The sequence below is a fragment of the Xiphophorus hellerii genome, chromosome 23 (assembly GCF_003331165.1).
Source record: "Xiphophorus hellerii strain 12219 chromosome 23, Xiphophorus_hellerii-4.1, whole genome shotgun sequence".
Taxonomy (NCBI): Eukaryota; Metazoa; Chordata; class Actinopteri; order Cyprinodontiformes; family Poeciliidae; genus Xiphophorus; species Xiphophorus hellerii.
This window is the reverse complement of record NC_045694.1, coordinates 2,201,131-2,222,982: the sequence shown is the minus strand read 5'-3', so window position 1 is coordinate 2,222,982 and position 21,852 is coordinate 2,201,131. Positions and strand designations below refer to the sequence as shown.

At 38.2% G+C, this 21,852-nt stretch overlaps 1 protein-coding gene across 1 annotated transcript; it reads left to right on the top strand.

Moving 5' to 3' along the window:
- The first annotated feature begins 287 nt into the window (after positions 1–287).
- On the top strand, positions 288–21,314 carry gpm6aa (glycoprotein M6Aa). Its single transcript, XM_032554933.1, has 7 exons — positions 288–772; positions 13,726–13,918; positions 14,126–14,282; positions 15,556–15,709; positions 16,170–16,246; positions 18,021–18,086; positions 19,436–21,314. The coding sequence occupies exons 1-7, from the start codon at positions 736–738 to the stop codon at positions 19,586–19,588; spliced, it is 837 nt and encodes a 278-aa protein (XP_032410824.1). The 5' UTR covers positions 288–735; the 3' UTR covers positions 19,589–21,314.
- Positions 21,315–21,852: the final 538 nt, after the last annotated feature.

Below are 21,852 nucleotides of genomic sequence, written 5' to 3'. Positions count from 1 at the left end.
TCTTTGAAAAAACATCTTAGTGCACATACTTGGTGATTGTGTAATTGAATCAGTATGACTAACATGATTAGGAGAATCCTATTTGAAAATCAGTTGCCCCCTCCCTCATTTAGGGTGGGAATGAGTTAATGCAGCAGAGCTACAGTGTGTGTGTGTGTGTGTGTGGGGGGGGAGGGGGGGGGGGGGGTGATAATGGGTGTAACCATTCTGTCTGGAAATCCAGGGGCGTTTAAACTAAGTAATGTTCAAACAAACTCAACATGACGGAGAACATGACACAGGCTGAGGGTCTCAGCAGTCTAAACCTTCTGCATGCCTCAGTGTTCTAACACCACATTTTCCAGAAACGGGTTCACTCTCAGAAACAGGCTTTTGTTCCACATTCTCTCTGCTGCCTCATAAAGACCACCCTCTGCTCAGTCCAAGCCCCCTTCCACCTCCTCTTCCTCCTCCTCTTCCTCCGCCAGGGACCAGGGAGGTTTTCAGCACTTGCCACGGCGGCTCACAGTGGACAGCACCACAAAGACTCACTGATTCCTTTGCATCACCCAGACACTTGACAGAAACCACAGCTGACAGCCAATCTCAGCGTCCACTAGAGACACAGAGACAGCGGGAAAGTGATACAAGAGAAGCAAAGAGGAAGTCTTCTGTGGATTATCTCTGATATAATTCAGATTTTCAGCCTTCAATCCAAGCAGGCTTTTTCAGTTAGTCTAAAACAAAACCAGCAGCATGGAAGAAGACCTGGACGAGGGGCAGACCCAGAAAGGTAAGGTTTTAAATGAAAAAGAGATTGTGTTGCTGGTGAAGAGGCGGGCAGCTGTTTGCGGTGCGTTCTTTGTTGGGTATCATGTCTGTGTGAGCTGTTTGGGTCGCCAGAGGGGCGTGAACGGCTGCAGCCGCGGCTGGGCTGCCTTTGTGTGCTCCATGAGGATTTCATGCTTGTCGTGACGGCTCAGAGAAAAACACCAACCAAACCGAGCCTCTGGTTCTGCTCTTTGTCTCCAGTGTTGCAATGCTTTTCAATGCTCACTGTTGATTTAATGGAGGAGCTGGCTCTTTCATTTACTTAAAACAGGAGCAACGTTTGCTTTGCATGAAACCCCGAAACCACTTTCCCAGCATGAATGATTTAATGAATTGTCAGGAAACTTTAAGGCAGGGAAGGGAGATGATTATTTATTGCTTTGTGGAGTGAAACATTTAAAACGATGTCAGTATTACAAAGGAAATCTTGACATGTCACGTCAAAAACACCTTTGTTTGTGCCTGCCCTCTCCCCTCCTGAAATCGACTTCATGTGACAGGCATGGCTTCATATGTTTGTGTTTTGCTCCCCTCCTCCAATCCCTCTCCTCTGCATCACACACACGAGCTGCAGCAGCTGCCACAGACCTGTCCTTATCATCTGATTTCTATTCGCCCACTCCTGCTGATTACAGTTCAGTTATGCAGAAATAGTTCACTGTATCTGCGAATGAGTGAGGCTGGCAGAATATAGAGCTGCAGAATCAAACCAACACACTGCAAATAGAGGATAAGGTGTGTAGGGGCGTGTGTGTGTGTGTGTGTGGGCGTGAACACACTGAGTGAATATAAAATAGAAAGACAGACCCGAGGAGTGGCAGGAATGACAGAAATATCGAGTCAGAACAATTCTGGAGTAGTTTTGTACAAGAGACTGAGAGTCAACATAACACATGTTACCCAGAACCAAAAACTCAGAAATACCTCAGTATATGCATCTATAACATTATTATTATTATTATTATTATTATTATTCAGGTTAAAGTCTCATTGAGAAAGACCAGAATTTCTGAGGTAGTTAAAAATAAACAAAATCAAATCAACCTGTTACCGTCACAATGCTAGTGATGCCATATGCTCCATACATAAATATTTGTAAATTACAGACCAAATGTTAGTGGCATATGCTTCCTGAATCACATGAGTGATTTATATTTTATTTAAAATAATAACATTTTTAAAACTGAATTAAACAAATCTTTGAAATTACTTAATCAGGTCAAAGTCTCATTATTACGATTAATTTATTTTTTAAAACAAGAATCTGTTCATTAAGATTATAAAATTAATCTGATGGACGACAAAATCTTCTGGTATCATAAATTTAATTATAGAAACAAAAATGAACAAATGTGTTATTTCTTGACATTTATTTACTTTATTAATCTTCATTTTGGCTCTTTATCTTACATTTGACTACTTCAGACTGACATCCTTCATATGGATCCAGGTGTAATGACACAAAAGGACACATTCAGTGTTCAATGATGATTTGTTTACTCAAATCCAGGTCTATGAAAGCTCAAAGAAAACAAGGGATTAAAAGTTTTTTAAATCCTGTTATCACCTCAACTACTATATCAATTTAAGCAGCTTTCAAACATTAGCTAAATACTGTAAGCCTCTGGTTAATAAAGATATTAGACAGAAACTTGATGCATCTGATATTAAAGCAGTGACTAACAGATCCTCTCGTCTTTGAAGAGGCCACATGATCAGAATGACTTCACTGAAGAGGCGAGATGAAGACTGAGGCTGTCCACATTGATTTCACGCCCATCTTTCTGTAAAATCCTGTAATCCACTGTAACAATCATTACTCGCTTACAAGCAAGAGCCACACTTTGCTGCTGAGACACAAGAGATGGAGTCTGACAGTACTGGATCACATGGACCTTTGATTATTTTAAAAGAAGTTTCCCACACAAAGAGAAAATCAATTTCTAAAACATGATTTTAATTTCTTGTTGCTTCCATTTTGATGAGTTGCGGGTGTCACTGAGTGCACTCACTGCCCGCTAATTCCCTTCTGTCTTCCTCCTCTGAGGCTGCAAATCTCAGATTATGAGTCAGATGCACCAGGTGGGTTCTGCTCATTGAGCTGCTGGCCGACAGTAGGGGGGCACTCCACACATGAAAGTGGCCAGACACCATGGGGAAGCAAAGCAACAACCTTTTGGAAACACAAACATGAGGCTAAGATGATTAGTTTTCCAAGGAATCCCTTAAAAATGACAACATGAGGAGTAAAACTGTTCACAAATAATCCAAACTGAAGTTTTGAAAATGTACCCAGTCAGTGTGCTGATTGATGCTCAATGGAAAAACAGAGAAAAGCCCACCTGTTAGCCCAGCCTGAGCCAAGAAGCAGCTCCACAAGGCACAGCTTGTCCTTCTGCTTCAGAGGTTTGATGAGGATTCTTACTTGGCATCAGATTCATATCAAGGACCTTATTGATATTTTTATCAGCCTAAAATAGAGACTCTACCAAACAAACACAACATGTCATTTTATCCTAGTTTAGCTATACTTTTGAAAGGTCCACAGAATTTTAAGAATGTTTCAATTTTAATCTTGCATCAAACTCAAACCGTTTTCAATACAACAATCTCCCCAATCTTCTTATTTCTTTCCTCTTTCTGAAAACAAAACTGCATCACTTTCTACATAAGCTTCAATTTTCATGGACGACTCGTCTTGTAAAAGAGACTCCAGTGGTCTTTTTAATATCCTCTGTTTCTGCCACTTCTGAGTTTTTCAACAAAATGGCAACAACAACCCCGTCTGCACTCTTCTGCCGCATGTCTCGCAGATAATTGGCTTCTTTGCTAACTGACACACTCAATCCACCGTCACACCCAAAGTGTGAAGCTGATTCATATGAAAATCCACTCCAATCAACGCCTGTAACCCCCAAATCTCCCTTTTACTCTCTTTAGTCCATGACCAAAGGTTTTTATAAATCCAGAAAAAGGGAAACTTGCTAATCCTGCGAATCCATCACAGACGCCATATGGAAAATCAAAACACAAACTTGATGTTCTGATCCAAATAATGTTTTTCTTTTTTTAACACAACAATAATCAGTATGGTATACAAGTTTGAAACCTCATGTTACATCCAGGCATATGTTGCTGTGTTAGTAGAGAATGACTTTATCATTATTCTGAAGGACAGGTGATTTTAACTGAACTAGTTTCAAAACTTTACAGTTGGTTTTTCAGGCCTTAATATAAATAGACAAACAGAAACTTGAGTAAGTAAAATGGTTGAATTTCCAGATTCTATTTCTTACTTTTTCTAAAAGATATTTATACTTGAGTAAGTGACTTTCATTTTTTTAAATTTAAAAACGTGTAAAAATGTATACATTGTGGTTATGGCTCAGTAAATAAGGTCTATTTACTATATATTTTTTAATGTATTGTTTTACTTTAAATGCAAAGTAACAGTAAATTATTTTTAAACTCATTTAGATTTAGTTATTCTAGAACTACACATTTCACACAATATACATAATATTAACACAATATTGATGAAAAGTTTGACTAAGTTGTTTTCAACTCATCTAATAGACAGGTTGAGTTTTAGAGTATCAGGCTCTGAAGGGTTAAGTTTGATGTTAAGCACTAAAACAGTATTTTTTATTTAGTTAGAAAATTTTTAAATAACCACAAACTGATCCATCCTGATTCGTAAAGTCAAAGCATTTTAGATTTATAAATAAAGTCTCTTGAAGAGACTTCAGCATCATGTTATCTCAGGATTTGTGGAACATCCATAAATCCAATAAAGCTGTATTACTGCCAAATGTTCAGACTATTATCAAGAGTCTGTGGAGCAGTGAGGACCCTGGCCAATCTGAGGTCAGGTCAGGGTACAGCAGCAGTATTTATCCATTTTTGGCCGTGTTCTAAAACATGAGTCTTCTGTCCTTGGGTCCACTCCTCCCTGTCTCATTGTTTGGAGTCCTGACCTGTCCGGCCCTGAAGAAGTCAGGGGAGTTCCTCCAATTGTTCCTTTCACCTTTTTTGAGACTTTTCTCTGAAAACATCATGACGACTTCTTATTGCGCCAAAACAACTGATTGTACTGTAAATCCTGTGATTCAACATCTAATGGTGGTAATAAACATGATTGTAATATTGCTGTAGTATAATAATCAAGCAGTAGTACGCTTTTGTAAAGTTTACGTTGCTGATTTAAAGCTCCCATACAGATAAACTTGAGAACATTAAATAGCAGAATAAGGTTTTGTTTTGCAACTTTCTCATGAAATTCCTACATTCCTTCTTGCTTGCTTCACAAGATATTGAGCTCTTTTCATGCAAATATCTAGTGTTTTTTTTTATCACTTTATCACTTTGTTCCTGGAATGAAGTTAAACAAAAGAATGTCCACAGTCTATCAGGCATGCAGTTTTTCTCAGACTAAAGTATCTCTGAGGAGAAAAAGAGGAAATTGTTCGCCGGGCCTTTGGACGTGGCCCTCATCGGCCCCTTGGCCCTGAGGGCTTGTGTGCGTCTCATTCACTATTGTCCCACTGAATTTGTTGACATACAGTAAAGTGGGTCATGGCTCTGAAGTACTCGCTCTATTCTCAGATTTCGCGCTGGGGTTGACATGGCAACCATACTGGTTGATTAAACATGCGCAGACGAGATGGGGGAGCAGGAAAGAAAAAGAGCGCTTGCCGCTTGCTACAGGAGAAATGGTGTGTAGTGAGAGGGGGAGCAGCATAAAAAGGAGCAAGGAAAGCAACGAGACAAGCACGTTATACCCTCACACTGACACACATCCACCATCCCCCCCACCCTCCTTTCCCTTTAACTCCGCGAACCGACCCACCGCCTCCCTGCCCCCCATACATAACTCTTCTGATAACGAGCACCAGCAATCATGTCTGATTGGATGCATTGTGGTGCAAGCTAATCATAACCAAACAAACATGATTAGGTATTCTCTACTAATGGTTCTGGTTTTTCTCCTCTGTTAAGTGCATTGTTCCAGTAGGATCAGATTTGATTTTTCAAACTGAAGACATTCAGGTTACCTTCCCCATTCATGCCCATTGACTTCACATTTCTACCCAGATTTATTTCTGGTAATTACATAGATTTGAACTTATATACAATTTTAATGCAATTAATCCCTTTTTTCCCTATGTAAAGGTATGACACCTTTATTATAGTGGTGCGTTTTTGGTACACCCGTAAATCTGACACACTAACAACAGTGATAGATGACAAAGCCGCTTCTCTAGACCCACTGGGGTTCATTTCTGCTTCTAAGCTGATCTGATGGAACACTGGAAAAGACTATTGTGTTCAAGTTGTACTAGAAGGAGTTGGCCTATCAGCGCAGCTATTCAAGCCTAAAAAAGCATCTCAATGCTAAACATGTAGCAGCAGTACACACGTCCCCACCGCTAATGTCAGCATCCCCAGTCCACTAAAGAATGATCAGGGTTTCCTAAACACTGGAAAGCTGTATGTGTAGAGAGGTACCTTGCACCAGTCTGACGGTTGAATAAACTAAATAACTGATTAAAAGCAATAAAATCTTTAATAATTTAGCAGCATAAAGGGTTTCTGAATTGAAAATGTTGCTTAATTTGTGAATAAATGGTTTGATTAAAATGCAATTAGTTGTAATCAATTAATTAAAGACCTGATAATTAGCTGCATTCCTTTTCATTTCGCCTTAGATGGTGCTACATTTATGAGGTAAAAGCACTTTTTAGTTGAGCAGCAGAGTTGAGTAAGTGAGTTGTTCCCATGAAAACCTCGTCAATTCTTCTCTAGCAGACAATTTAATCTGATATTGACTCTTATTTGTTGCTGTTTAAAAGACGAGATTATTGAGATCTCACAAAATCTGAAGGAACTAAACATACTGAAACTTCAGAAATACATGGGAGAACCATACCCAACCACGAGAGCCTATAGCCAAGCTTGGTCACACACTGTTGTGGGACGACATCTCATTCTTCTACCAGAGGATTTAGTTAGTTGTTTTTTTTTTGGCCATAACCCAGATTCTCTACTCTGTTGCATAACCCACAAATGTCTTTTTCAAACAAATGCAGCACAGAGAAGTAAAAAACACAATGTATTTAATACCTGCTTAAAGTGACTCATTTCCAAAAGAATAAAACATATTGCCAAGGAGCGAGCGAGCGAGCGAGCGAGCGAGCGAGCATCCATCCATCCATCCATCCATCCATCCATCCATCCAAATAAAAGTATTATTGAAAAGTCAGTTTATTTCAATAACTCTATCACCAAATGAAACACATTACTTAAATTATACAAAGTGATGTTTTAGCACCTTTATTTCTCTTAAGGGGTAATGACTTTACATTTACAGCTAATGAAAACATATTTAAAATTAGAACATCAGACTAATAAAAAACATGTTTAAAAACAGGAATATGAACTTAATAAAAACTATGTTTAGTACCTGCTTACAGGTTGTTACTTTCAAAAGGTACTTTTAATCTGACAATTGAGACTCATATTCTAAATATGAGTTTGAAAAGAAACAAACAAAAAGCATAAAAGAAAGGATTTTAAAGTTAGTTCTGCTTCTCAACTCCAACAGAAGTTATCTGAGTTTTATTAGGAAGGAACTGAACTTTGAAAATAACATCTAATATTTTAACTGTCTACAATATTGGGGTAAGGAAAAAGGGGATGAGATATTAAAAGTTGCAGAACCACCTTTGTGACAGCTTCTCAGACCTGAAGAGGAAAACAGTGTCTGCTTTGGGTCAGACACAGCTATTTACGGTGATTTCTCTTCCTGCACGTTTTGTGTTTCGTCTCAGGGAATCTGACTCCTCCTTTCCTTTCAGCTGGTTTTTCTGCTGCTGCAGCAGTCCTGTCTGCCAGCAGGTCACTCAGATGACAAGAGGTACTGAACTCTCTCAGTGCTCCACGATTCCTCACTTTGGATTTGGAAATGGGTGACAAACTTAAAAAAAGCTTTGTGAAGGAAGCTGAGCAGAATGTATCTTCCTGGACGAGATGCCATGAAGGACTCAGCAGAAAATCAGAGGCAGATTGGTGCAAAGTGCAATTGCAGTGATATTAAATGGTTCCGAAGCTTCTGAATTCTTTTTATTAAGTAAAAACAAAACTTCTGCTGGAACAGGAGGCATCTTTGACTAGACCAATGGTCCGTAAAGGATATTTTACAGGGACTTGGTAGAAAGCAATTAAATGAGGTGAAATGTGCAAATATCTCTTAATTTTAGCAGGTGTTTGGTGCACCGCACAGGTCAAAAGATCATCTAACACTGATGTAGTATTAGAAAGTTTAGTCTAGTTTTAGTTTTCAAGATGAAGATATCAATAAAGAAATTTACACATCTAACATCCTTTTATCTGATTGGTTTTGACAGCTTCTTATACTATACAGTATTTATAGATATTGAATCGTACTTTCACCTTTGCAGATATTAGGGAGTACAAATGCATGAGCATTATTTATTGAAAGTTTCATAAGTTCTCCATAATTAAGCATTAACTCATTTCATGAGTATTATTTGTTCACTCATGAAATGCTGAACAAATAACACCCAAACTCATGTTTTCCTTTTCACACCTCACACTGTGAACTTCAGCCATGACCCTAATAATTCTTTGTGCCACTTAATGCTGTACGATTATACACTAAATGGCCAAAATCCGCTTAGAACCGTGACACACAAAAAGGTGCCTGAACACACCACACTGGATTATAGGTTTCCATAAAGGCTTTAACAAATTATGGTCAGTGTAATGAATTTAAAAATGTTGACTGGTTCTTTCTTGATGAGACTAATCAGGAGTCAAATGTAGACTTCTGTGGATAAACTGTAAATACTTTTATTCATACTGCTGTGACGTTCCAGTTTTATCTCAAATACAACTTATAATTTCTTGTGTATGAAATTAAACATTTACAATGCATGAGGTGACTAATGAGCAAGACTGATGCAAAATGATGTGTTATCCTCAATTTGTACAACATTTAGATGCACTAAAGGAACAGTAAATCCTTCGTTAATGAAGCCCACCATCATCCTGAGCCGTCTTCCCTCTGCTAGACGTCATTTAGCTCTAAGCATATTTAAGCACTGAAAAGTTGACTGGGTCACTGAGGATCTGAGGGTGTGTGTGTTTCTTTTGCCTGCTGGATATGACACTGACAGATGGAGCAGAGGTGGGAGGTGCGGGGTTGATGATCCTTTCTCTTTGTTTTAAACAGACGCCTTCTGCTGATTGGGCCGTGGTGTTTTGGGGTCACATTCACTTTTTACACCTGTTTGTGTTTTTTGGGGAGGTTTTATCATGCGAGGATGCATTATGCAAATCCCACAGAGTTCTTTGTTTAAATAATTAAAATGTTAAAATCCTTTTTATTTTGCACCATGACGTGTTTAAATGTAACCTATTCTCAATCCATTTTGAGCTGATTGAGATCTTACTAACAGGATATGCAATACACAGTAAAGGCAATCTGCAACAAAAACAAGTAGGACCAAATTCTTAAAGTTCACAGAAAATACTTAAAAAAACAACAATTTTTTTTTTACATATTTTCAGATCTACTGTAATTTCCTTGAGCCCTAATATAGCATGGGATATTTTATTTTTACCATGGCGAAGCAAAAAGCATGAATAAGTCATGTGAGAGGCTTCCATGCGGTTGTATTGTGCCATTCCTAAATTATGGATCAAGCACCCAGCAGCTCCTCCTCATCCTTCATCGGCCCAAACTTTGGGTCAGTTAAGCTTAGCAAAGAATTATGGAGAAGAAAATGTTGTTTCTCTGCATCATTTATTCATCGCTGCACTCATTCAATATATATATTTATATATTTCTATCGGGGAATCAAATGGTCATTCTGTCTTTATATTTCAGTATTTAGTGAATCCAAAGTGTCTCCATTCCACAAAATTAAAAGCAGAGAATCAATAAAACATCAGTCATGTTACAGCCACTCACTAATGCACACACCGCGCTCATCCAACCCTGCAACTCCTCTCTACTGTTTCCATGGAAACATGTCCTCTCACTAATGCAGAACAGGCTATTTTACTTATAGCTTAATAAGCAAAAATAATTAAGACTTCTTTTTTTCCTCTGTATGAATTATTGATAATTTACTCGATTATGCTTCAGATGAAAATGAGCGTCATTAAACCAGAAGGAGAGAACGATTTTTGACTTGGTGTAATCTGTGTGCAGGAATGTAAATAATGCAAAAGTAATAAACATCAATTGAGGCCAGGCCATAAATCTTTTATACAAGCGCTCTTTCCCCATCATGTTGAAATCGTCTCTGCATGGCTGCAGCAACACGTCTTCAAAGTGTGTAAAGAGACACAGTCTTGTTTTTTTTAATCAATGCTCAACGAGAAAAATCACAGCTATTACTGGAACAGGTGAGAAAAAAAGTCTAAAATAAAAACCACAAAAAGAGATTATGACCAGAAAACATGTTTTTGCTCCACCTGTAAGGCATGAAACCTATAAGATGTTTGTTTGTACATTTAATGTCTGCTTTGATGGATCTATGATGACTGGACAGCAAATGTGATTGGCTGCAACCATCACGCTTCATGTGAGTCACCATTCGGTCAATAAATCCGGTCATGAGACTGAGAGAAGAGAGGTGGCAAACTCACCATCTGTCCTGGAGGATTTTCAAACAATCTGATGTTTGAGGCATGTTTAAAATGAGAACACTTAAAGAAAAAACAACATAACGCCACCAACAGGAACCAGAGATTTAAAAACAGATTCAGAATTTTAAAGGCTGAACAGCCAACATAAAACTAAACTATTATTAACATCCATCCATCCATCCATCCATCCATCCATCCATTCTCTTATCCAAAATTGTGTTAGAAGGAAAAAGTCCGGTAGGGACAGGGGCGGATCTACACAGAGGTTCGGGGGGCTGTTGCCGCCGTCAGTAAAGCATTCAGATTAAATATTAATTCCCCATAAATATGTAATTACAAGTTCAGTGATGACTGAAACTGTTCTCACATTAAAGCTTTCAAACACATTTTCTATTGAATAAAATCAATAGCTAAAAATGACAAAAGTTCTTCCAGTGGATTCTGGATCTGCTCTATGATTTGCTCCCAGTTGAATATTCCCAAAGTCTTCAAAAGCATCCAGAAGAAATCCTGATCAGGATAGAAGGCGGAAGTATAGCTGTGTTTGTCTGAGATCTCCTCGATTTGGTCAACATCGTTATCAGAGAAGGCTGGAATGTACGTAGATGTTGCACAGAATCGAGAGTTTTGTGATTTTGTTTTAGCTCTTTCCTTATCCCAACCCAAAGGAGCTGCGCCTGCTTTACTGCAGAGAAGCCTCCAATCTGTCTATCTCTGGGTCTGATCGACTATCGCTTGTGAACAAATCAACAAGATACTGGAATTCCTCAACATGGAAGAAACAGTCAATTTTATTCACATTGAGAACCATGGCTTCAGACCTTAAAGAACCTGCAGACTGTTCCACTGCATGATGAATACTATGGCTAGTAGAATCACTTCTTCTCTCCATTTCTGTGTTAACACAAGGAGAATCACTTTGTGCAGACACCACTCATCCTCTGTGTATGCAAGGACTGGTTTGTGCTTCAAGGCAAAGCAGACTGCCACATAAAGTCTTCTTCAGATCCACAAAATGCTTGCAAACCAGACAACCAAACTCCTTTTGACACTCAGAAAACTCGGATGAACATGCTGTGGTGTTGGCAAGGATTTATTTTCCTCAACTAAAATATTCAGAGAAAGCATTTATGCATCAAAATCCTGCTTATTTAGTCCAAAATTTAGTCCAAAATCATTAAAACAACAAACCAAGAACAATGCACAGAAGCTAAGTGTACTGGACTTTCTTCTCCGTTCTTTAATCTGTCACAGGTTGATTCTGGGGTAAAGGAAAAAATGCACTAGGTGTTGCACCTAGGTGTTGGGAAAAGCAAACATTCTCTGCGCACCCAGATAAAATGGTTAAAAATTAAATAGTGTGTCTGAAAACACATTCCACAGCACAGCAGTGAGTGAGGATGCAGATAATGAACCCTGGGAGAGGCTGGAGCCCTACCAACCGTCTGAATGCTCAGCACAGCCTGGCAGGCGGATCAGCTACTCAGTATTCCACTCAGGTCTACCATGAGAATCAGAAGCAGAGTTGAGGAGCAGAGATGTTATTCTGACGCTTAATTTGCAGAGATAGATGGTGACTGTCACTGCTGATGCTGAAAATAATCTGAATTTGTTCCTTTTTTATCTGTGCTATAATTTACAGTAACAAAATGAGGTTTTCTTTCCCAACAAATAAATGCATGCACATTTAACCATTGATCATCAAGCCAATAAGCACGCAGCTGCATTTGTTTGTGTTATTAAAATGTCTGCTGGTTTATTTGCTGCAGTGCCTTCCAAGGCTTATTCTTCTGCAGCACCGGGAATAGGTTTAGCTTCTGCTGCTGTCTGTCTGAAAAATGACTGACTCAGAAACACAAACAAACACCCAAAGACACGGCGGTGACTCATAAATCTAACCAATTCATATGACAGCTGCATACATCAGCGTTTACAGTCCCAGCCTCTCAGGGACGAAGATGGACTCCTTCAAACTGGAACCAGAGCCAACCAGTCTCTGGTCACCAACAGGTCCTCTGGGGGTAAGCCTGGCAAAAAGAACAGGGTTAAAGGTCACGATCTCTATGTAAATCTCAGGATGGGATTTCATCCAATATAAAATGTCAGCATTGCCCACAGGCTGGGCAACTCCTAGTATAAATATAGGGCTGGAGTCTTTAAACTGCAAAGTAAGTTTTCCATTTTCAATTCATATTCTAAGGTAAAACATTTTCCAAATAAACATTTTTTTGTATCTATTTTTGCCACTAATTATGAAACAAAACAATTATTATATTTCAAAAATCTATAATCTATAAACTATGGATAATCAAACAAAAGAATCATTTTGTTCACACGTTTTGTTTGGCATGTAAACTAGACCCAGTTAAAGAACCACAGGTCCAAATTTTAAAATCAGAACCACAAGCATCTAAAAATCAAAAAATTTTGCAAAGTTGCAAGATTTTCTGATTGGATATCATCTAAACACAAGTAAGACTCTTTTTAATTTAGTCGTAATACAGATTATGTTTTAGAAAATGAAATGAGGAAAAATCAAACATTCAATCTTCAATCAACATCTTTTTCCAGAATTGCAAAATTATTCCAGAATTAAATTAAATTATTTGTAGGCCTTTAATACTACAGAGGATGTCTGAGAATAATGTGAATGTAGTAATAATTATTCACTGAGAATAACCTGAATGTGGTAATAAATATGAAATAGAAGTGGACATTAAATGTCTCATTCTTGGCTTAGAATATGTAGAATAGAATAAAATAGAATAGGTACTACACAGCTTAACACACATGATGTGTGTGTGTGTGTTTAGCTGTTATAATTTTCATCTCTTGTCACTAATGGACCTTATTCTGATTTGTGTTATGGTGTCAATCCTAATCTCTGTCCAAATCTCGTTTATCAATGTGATATTTTAGAATTTATCATGTTTCTTGTTATCCTAAAGAAAATTATTATTTCTAAACCATAGAAAACGATTTTCAGATTTAGTCTTGGAAGTTTCTTTTTCCATGCATGGATATCTGCTGCTCAACTCTCCTCTGAATGACGCAGATTCTCAACCAGTGAACTGAGACATAGTGTACAACCTTCTGATGGAGTTTCCTCATTTGTGATGTTAGGCTGAATTATTTAAAATCCTGCAGACGGGAAAGTCGTGTCTCCCGGCGTGAAAAGTCTTCTTGAATTTTACTCTGACTCAGTCAACTAACCGAGGAACCTGGCTGTGTTTTCAGGATGCTTGGAGTGTTGCATCAAATGCCTGGGCGGCATCCCGTACCCGTCCCTGGTAGCTACCATCCTGCTGTATGCGGGCGTGGCCCTGTTCTGCGGCTGCGGGCATGAAGCCTTGTCGGGCACCGTCACCATCCTCCAGAACTACTTTGAGGTTGTGAGGAGCCCAGTGGATGCGCTGGACGTCTTCACCATGTGAGTGAAAAGCATCAGTTTGCAAAGAGAAACTGTCCACAGTAAAAATGAGGACAAAAATAATCCCTCAAATCAGATTCTAATATTGCTGAAGAATGTGTAAGTTTGTGTTTATTGCTCTATTTTTTCTTTGTGTGACGTTATTGTGAATTTCTATAGGACAGAGTAATTTGAAGAACAAAATGGTTTTCTATATTTACTCTGCAGGATTGACATAATCAAATATGTGATCTATGGCATTGCTTCGGCTTTCTTCGTCTACGGCATCCTGCTGATGGTGGAGGGATTCTTCACCAGCGGAGCCATTAAGGATTTGTATGGAGACTTCAAGATCACCACCTGTGGACGCTGTGTCAGCGCTTGGGTAAGAGCCTGAACGCTTCAGGATACACAGAGTTTAAATGTTTTACTCTCAAGGCCTGAGGAGTTTGTTAGAGAATATTAGTGAACAAACTAAGGAACACAGCAGACTGATATTGTATTAACATTGTATCTTGGTTATAATTTCTTGATATCATACTGTCATGTCTTAAATTACAAAAAGTCAAATTAAAGTGATTAAAAAGCAACCAGTGCTTTGCTATCAAGATCATCTTGAGATATAGTAACTTAAAAAAAGACAATATAATAAAGAAAGTATGCTATGGTTTAAATAAACTTGTTAGCATCACCAAATAGATATTTGACAGAAATAGAAAAATGAAGCAGAGCTGATTCAAGGCATAAGGAAGCTAAGCTGCTTCTTAAGACCTTGGAGGTCAACAGGAGAGACCAAAGGCTCTTTAATGGCCACAAAGTGTAAAAATCTTCAAATATAAGCATTTAAGAAAAAAAAATCCTGAATTAGCCAATCTTTCAATTCACTCAAATTAGCTAAACTAATAGATTAAACATGCAAACATGTGTAGCAAGTGTTTTCTTTAACTTCTTTAAAACTGTTATAGAAACAAACCTTTGCAAATCCAAAAGAATTTATTTCTGCAAATGGCATTCAAAGATTTCCAACATATGACATCCAAACCACCTTATGCTTAAATTTTTCAGAATGCTTTGTTAATTTTGACGTTTTTAAAATAACACACTATTATTTGTGCATCTTAGCTTAGATTGGCACGGTGCTCTCATATTAACCATGTCCGCTTCTGATTGGCTGGTCAGTCCCTCATTACGACTCCTCCTCAGAAGATCATTCAGCTGAGGAGGGGAACTGAGATTGGAGACTAAATGAATTTTATCAAGAAGACTTGGACAACAAGGACACAAAGGACTGACCAGTCGTTCAAGATTTTTTAAGTTCTGTTTTTGTTTGAATCATGAGCTACGTTATGATCGTCTATTTTTGGGTAAAGTTGTGCAACACTTCGGTTTTTCCTCCATACACCTTGTATCTGTGCTCAACATCTGCAGTTATTTATAAGTGCCTTCACCTCCACACCAGCATTCTGATTCTCTATGCAATCAAAAGTGAAGAATCAACAGAAATCCAAAAGCCAGAGCATAAAGAAACCAGTACCATCTGCTGCAGAAGTTCTGAAAACGTGACCAGGAAAAAGCAATATTTACTTTACATTTATCATTTTACTAACATGTCATATTCATTTTAGTATAGTTATCTGGTTTTCTGTGCTTATTTTCAGTTCATCATGCTGACTTACATCTTCATGCTGGCCTGGCTCGGAGTGACAGCTTTCACCTCCATTCCGGTCTTTATATATTTCAACATCTGGAATATTTGCCAAAACGACACTTTGCTGGAGGGGGCTTCGCTGTGCCTCGACCCTCGTCAATACGGTACCTTTTGTCTCTGATTCTTTATCCTGTCCATTCCTCTCAGATTTATTCACAACTTCTGAAGTTCATGTGTAGATCATGCATCCAGAACAGCTGCTCTAGATCAGAAAAATCAATAGCTAACTAGTGGCTGCACTTATATGAAGTGAACTTATATGAAAGCCAATATTCAACTCTGAAATTCTGATACATCAAAGCCAGGTTTGTCTGAAGTGCTGTTAATGTTTTCAAATCAAATTATGCTGATGATAGTAGAATTAGTGCCATATATTCCAGCCTGTTAACCACCAGCAGGCACTCACACAGCGATTGAGTGTCAACAACAATTTGCCACCACAGAGACGATGAAACACCTTGTTCATACGAGAACTGTTTCATGGAAACTGTTTCTACATTTTGCGGATTTTTTCTGATAAAAAAGAAAAACTCACCTGACAATAAAACTAACTGCTTATTTCAGGCATTGTTCCGCTTGCTGAAGCAAAGACTGTGTGTGCTGGATCAGAGAAGTTCTACAGGATGTGTGCATCTACTGAGGTAAAAGATTCAGTAACAGAAAATGTTATATATTGCACTCTTTCAGCATAAGTGAAAAAAGCATGTGCGGAGAACCAGACCTAGCCATAAATAATGGAGGTACGCACGTCATCCGTTTTGTGCACAGATGAGCAGACTGTGTTCAAGGAACGCAGCAGACAGGTCGGGGCTAAAGCTACGTTGACGTTTTCAGCAGGATTTGGCACAAATCTAACCAAAGACATGATCTCCCACTGAGAATAACACTCAAGATTTGCAGATATAAACATAGATCTGTGGGGTAAATACAAATGCACACCAGACCTTTTTTTCATATCTTTAGTTTAATAAAACATTTACTTCAAAATTATGCACTATTTGGTGTTTATTATGCAGGATTTTTATGGATGAAGGCTAGGCCTGTCGCGATAAACGGTAAATCAATTAATCGTACGATAAATTAAAACTATCGACGTCATTTTAATTATCGGCATCATTGTCTCTTCCGGCCTTTTCCTCTTTCTGTTAATGACACTGAACGAAAAAAAGGCTCAACTCCGGTGCTCTCCACTGACCCTCCCTTACTCATTTCCTTAGTGTAAAGCCCAGCGCACACGACACGATCTTAAAGCTGTCGGCCGATTGTCGGCCCATTTTCAAAACCTGGCAGACCACACATTAGCCGACAGAAATCCTAGGTATAACGGTTCAGGACCGGGGTCGGTCCGGCCGTGTGGTGTCCAACAATGGGCACAAAATAATGGCTACAAGTCCAGTGAACTAATTTTAAAACCAGGCATTAATCAATGCTTTACTACAATCTATCTGCAATGCATGTGGCTAGTGTCAGCGTAAAGTCCTGACTGAATGAAAATCATTAGAACCTGAAAAGTTACCGGGTTTATCAACTGCGGTAGCAATTTCGCTCCAACTCCTCCCCTTGTCATTTCTATATTCTTTGCATGTTGAATAAACATTAATGTTGTTTCCACATATCATCTCCAATGTCCGCTGGACTTCGGGTTGCGCCGTGTCAGCTGTTTGGGATTCCCCTCCGTAATTTCCCCTCAGAAAGCAGGGAGGAGAATCCGCGCTTTCTGATTGGCTGCCTGTCACATTGAACAGGCTGCGTTAAAGCGCCCAGTTGGGGAAAAACCCTGATTTGGATCGGAGCGGCAACGACGATCTACCGTAACACACCACACAATCTTAGACCAACGTTTTAAGATTGTTGTAAGGGGAAAAATAGCAGCAAAAATCATGTAGTGTGAAATATTGCATCAGGTAGTCGATGTGCCCATCTTCTCTATTTAAATCTAATTATTACTGAAGGGCAACATAATATACAGACTTCATAATCTGCACTCTTTTGGTTGAATGCAGTATTTATTTTCACTTTGGCTTTATGTTGTTTAGTTTCTTTTCAAGTACATTTTTTGTTAATGGAGACTGAGAATGCATTTTATTTTTATTTTTGTTTATTTTGTTTATCAGTTCCAGTGTTTAGTGTTCTTTTGAAAATAAAGTGTATCTATCTTTGGCAGGAAATCGCATGCATTATTACGTCATTTTCAGTGTAAAAAGGTCTTCAAACAATATTATCGTTTATCGCAATAATTTTTGAGACAATTAATCGTTCAGCAAAATTTGCTATCGTGACAGGCCTAATGAAGGCAGAATTAACTGATGTTTTAATGGCTATTTCTTTGTAATTCTTTCTAATCTGAATGCTACCATTAAAACCATCCAGTTCTGTGTCAGTGATTAATATGGTGTGATTTGTTGCTCCTTGCAGCTGGATATGACATTCCACCTCTTCATCTGTGCCCTCGCTGGAGCAGGAGCCGCTGTTATTGCAATGGTGAGCCACCAACAGCAAAATGAAATCAATATTTCAAATGTACCTCAACATCTCCCAAATGCAGAACGCTAGAGATACCAGCAGAATACAACAGCTCTGGCTCGTGCACAATCTCGTTTGTTTTAAGAAGAATGTGCATTCCTCTGATTAGCTGCAGGAAACTGAAGAAAAACGTTGGGAAACTGGTGACATTTTGTTGTTTCTCCTTGTGATTCCCTGGGAGATTAAAGAGGTAGACAGAGGAAAGAAGGCATTTTGGTGCAGTGAAAGAGACAGGGTTCGTCTCCCTCCCTCTTTTGCAGGCGGTGGGCATGTCATGCTGTTGTCATGGAAACAGGGAAAAGAAAGGCTCAGAGATTGTTGCAAACATCGCTCAGTAATTTGTGCGAAGCCATTTTCTGAGAAGCAGAAAGTGGTTGCTAGACAGAAACCGATGGCGCGAACTGTGGCGGGACTCAATGCCTCTTCTGATAGTTTCTCTGCCAAACAGAAACCACAACAGAACCTCCAACCAATGGTGGTAATGTTCTGAACCACACAAACACAGCCAAGAATCTTTAACGGGAACACAAGACAAAAGGGAGCAACTGAATCCAAACGTGTAAATCTGAAGGAGCTGTCTGGATCTTAGAAAGGTCTAGCGGTGCAGGAGAAGCTGTCTTATTAAAGCACAAAACATTCATTATAATCTCTGCTACCATGGTAACGTCATGGTTCAATATGTGGACTGGCATCATGCTGCCACCTGGTGGACCACCAAATTAATAATAATAAACATCACAGTAACAAGGTGGCAAAAAACTCCATGTTGTTGAGCTGTGAACTTTAGTAACAAATATTTCAACAAAAAATGTTCTTGGAATTAATTAACAATAAAAAAGAGGAATCAAATGACATTGGTATGCAAAACCTGCCAGTTCAACTACAGGACACAAGAAAAAGACCTCACACTAAAACAAGTTTCTATGAACCTTCCAGATATGTGATATTTGCCTTACATGTTTTCTCTTGAGCTCAGTCATGTTGCCAATCCTCAGCTTCCTTAGTACCTTCACCTACCACACCTCCTTAGTTACCTGAGTATCCTTTACTCTATACTGTCACTGTACAGTACAGAGTAAGGAGACAGTTTTGCATCTGTCCAAAACTCTCATCATCCTGATTCGACTTGAGATCTACATTAATGTCTTCTTATCTTGTACAGTGAACCAGTGGTATGCCATCTATAAGGTGTACATAAGTTCAGGTTGTACCATCACGCCATTTAAGAAAATGGCTTCTATATTGTGAACAGTGTCAAATTAATTTATTTCTCTTTTTTATTTTGCATTTCTCCATTTTCCTCACAGATCCACTACTTGATGGTTCTGTCTGCAAACTGGGCCTACGTGAAGGACGCCTGCCGCATGCAGAAGTACGAGGACATCAAGTCCAAAGAGGAGCAGGAGCTTCATGACATCCACTCCACTCGCTCCAAGGAGCGCCTCAACGCGTACACATAGAGTCCAGCGCGAGGCCTGGCCCTGCCACTCCGGCCTCTCTCCCCCCCACCTCTCCTCTTGCTTTCTCTCTGTCTCTCTCTACCATCCCCTCCCGAGGGGGGCGGATGGCGCCTAGGGCCCTCGGCACTGCTGATGTAACTGGTGCGTCATGTGACAATGTGGTCTGGGGGTGCTTCTCACGAAGCTCCTTCGTCACAAGCAGCATCTTAAATGAAAAAAAAAAGCCCCTTTACCTCTCTCGTGGATGGGTTTTTCTAATCATCGTCATGGCAGTTGTATTATTCTTGAATACGAGTCGTTTAGTGCTGATTGTAGTTTTAGTGTAGTTTGTAGAATCAGAAGTAGCAGTAATATTTCAGCTTTTTTAAGTTTTATTAGAGTTTGTGTATAAATCTTGTTTTTATTTGGTAATTTTGCTCTCATTCATAATTTATTTCTTTTTAACTGATTTCTGAGGGGGTCAATAGGGGCTTTAAAGGGTTTTTAAGCACATTTCTCATGTTGTGTGTGTGGAGATTTCATGTGTAAGAGTGTTTTAAATGAATGAGTGCTTAGTTTTTGAAAATATTTTGCATCTCACACCTTAAAAAATGCAAATTTTGCCAGAATTCCCAGGGATTAAGACACACGTTCACAATAAACAACTATTTAGTTTGTTTTTGATTATAAAGTAGCAAACCAACTAAATATTAAGTACCAAATCGATGCAAAGAAATCTCTGCTAAACAGAAATTATTATTAATATAAAGGGGGAACGAGCCAAGTTAAATTTAATTGAGGAGTATAACCTTGTCATTTAAATCTATTTTCGGAAAGAAGAGCATTATGAATACTAATCTTGTGTTTAAGCAAAACTCTGCACTGTAAATATGATGACATCAAAGATTATCTTTATGTTTTTGCACTTATGTTTAAGGAAAATTAAAAAGAAACCTATCCAGTCTGCATCAATCTAAACTAAAAAGAATGAGCCTGAAGCTGAGAAGTTTCTGCTGTAACGTCGGTCCTTGGTGGATTAATAAGATGTGATTAACGTGTGTGTCACAGATTTTTATTTGTGTTTTATGACAGTAACTGTGTTGCCTACACATTTCGCCATACGGCTGCAGAAACAGCCCGTCACTTCATTGCCTGCTTTTTTTTTAAACAGCCTCTCCCAAACCCGTTTCATGCACTGACTTGACTTTTTCTGTGCTCTCTAGATGTAACCGCTTTGGTGTTCAACTGAAAGTTGGATAACTGTACTGTTAGTAAAGACTGTGAATTTACTGTGGATGTTTTTTTGTGGCATGGAGATTCCTTAATATAGTCTTATTGACTCAAAAGTTTATTTCCTTGTTTATTTTTGTAATTTAGAGCGTCTTGATGGATCAACCCTTTGTTTATATGTGCAGTAATGAACCTCCCACGCTCACTGCATCTTATCCTTCTGATATTAGACTGTAGACTTTGAGTTCTGTCTATTTAGTTTGTGATGAGCTTTCAATCATGTCTTAAAGCTGATTCTCGTACCAACATGACTTACTCTGTAATGATGAGAAAAAAATGCTTTCAGCTTCCTCCTTGTATTAGTCTTTTGTACTTTCACTACAGATGCTCGACCGCAGGCTTTAAAGGAAATCTGTTTTGTACATTCATGTGCCAAGAGCTAGAAGTGGCTTATTTGACTCGTATGATCAAATTTGCTTGCATAAATAAAATTCACTCGTGTACTTGTTAATAATTATATGAGTCAAGTGTAAATTTTTTTTGACAATTTTTCCATGTTTGGACAAACAGAACTGTGCAGTTAAAAAAAACTTGTCAAGATTTCTTTTTTTTTATTTTATTTTATCTTTTAGATTAACCTGAAAAAAGATGAAAAAATATTTAGGTAAAAATTTTATTTTATTTTGTTTTATTTTATGGTTTACATTAACCCAAGAAATTCTAAAAAAATATTTAGGTTAAAATTTTATTGTGTAGATCAAACTGGAAAAACTGAAAAACATATTTGGGTTACTTAATTCAATTAAATTTTATTAAATTCTAACTGAGAATATTGATATTTACAGTAAGATTTTATTTAATTTTATTTAATTTTTTTAGATCAACATAAGAAAGTAAAAAAAAATATTTAGGCTAAGATTTTTTATTTGTTTATTATTTCAATCAACCCAAGAAAGTTGGAAAAATAATTTAAGGGTTTTATTTAATTTTGTCTCATCTTATTGTTTAGATAAACCTGAGAAAGTAAAAAAAATATTTATGTTAAGATTTTTTTT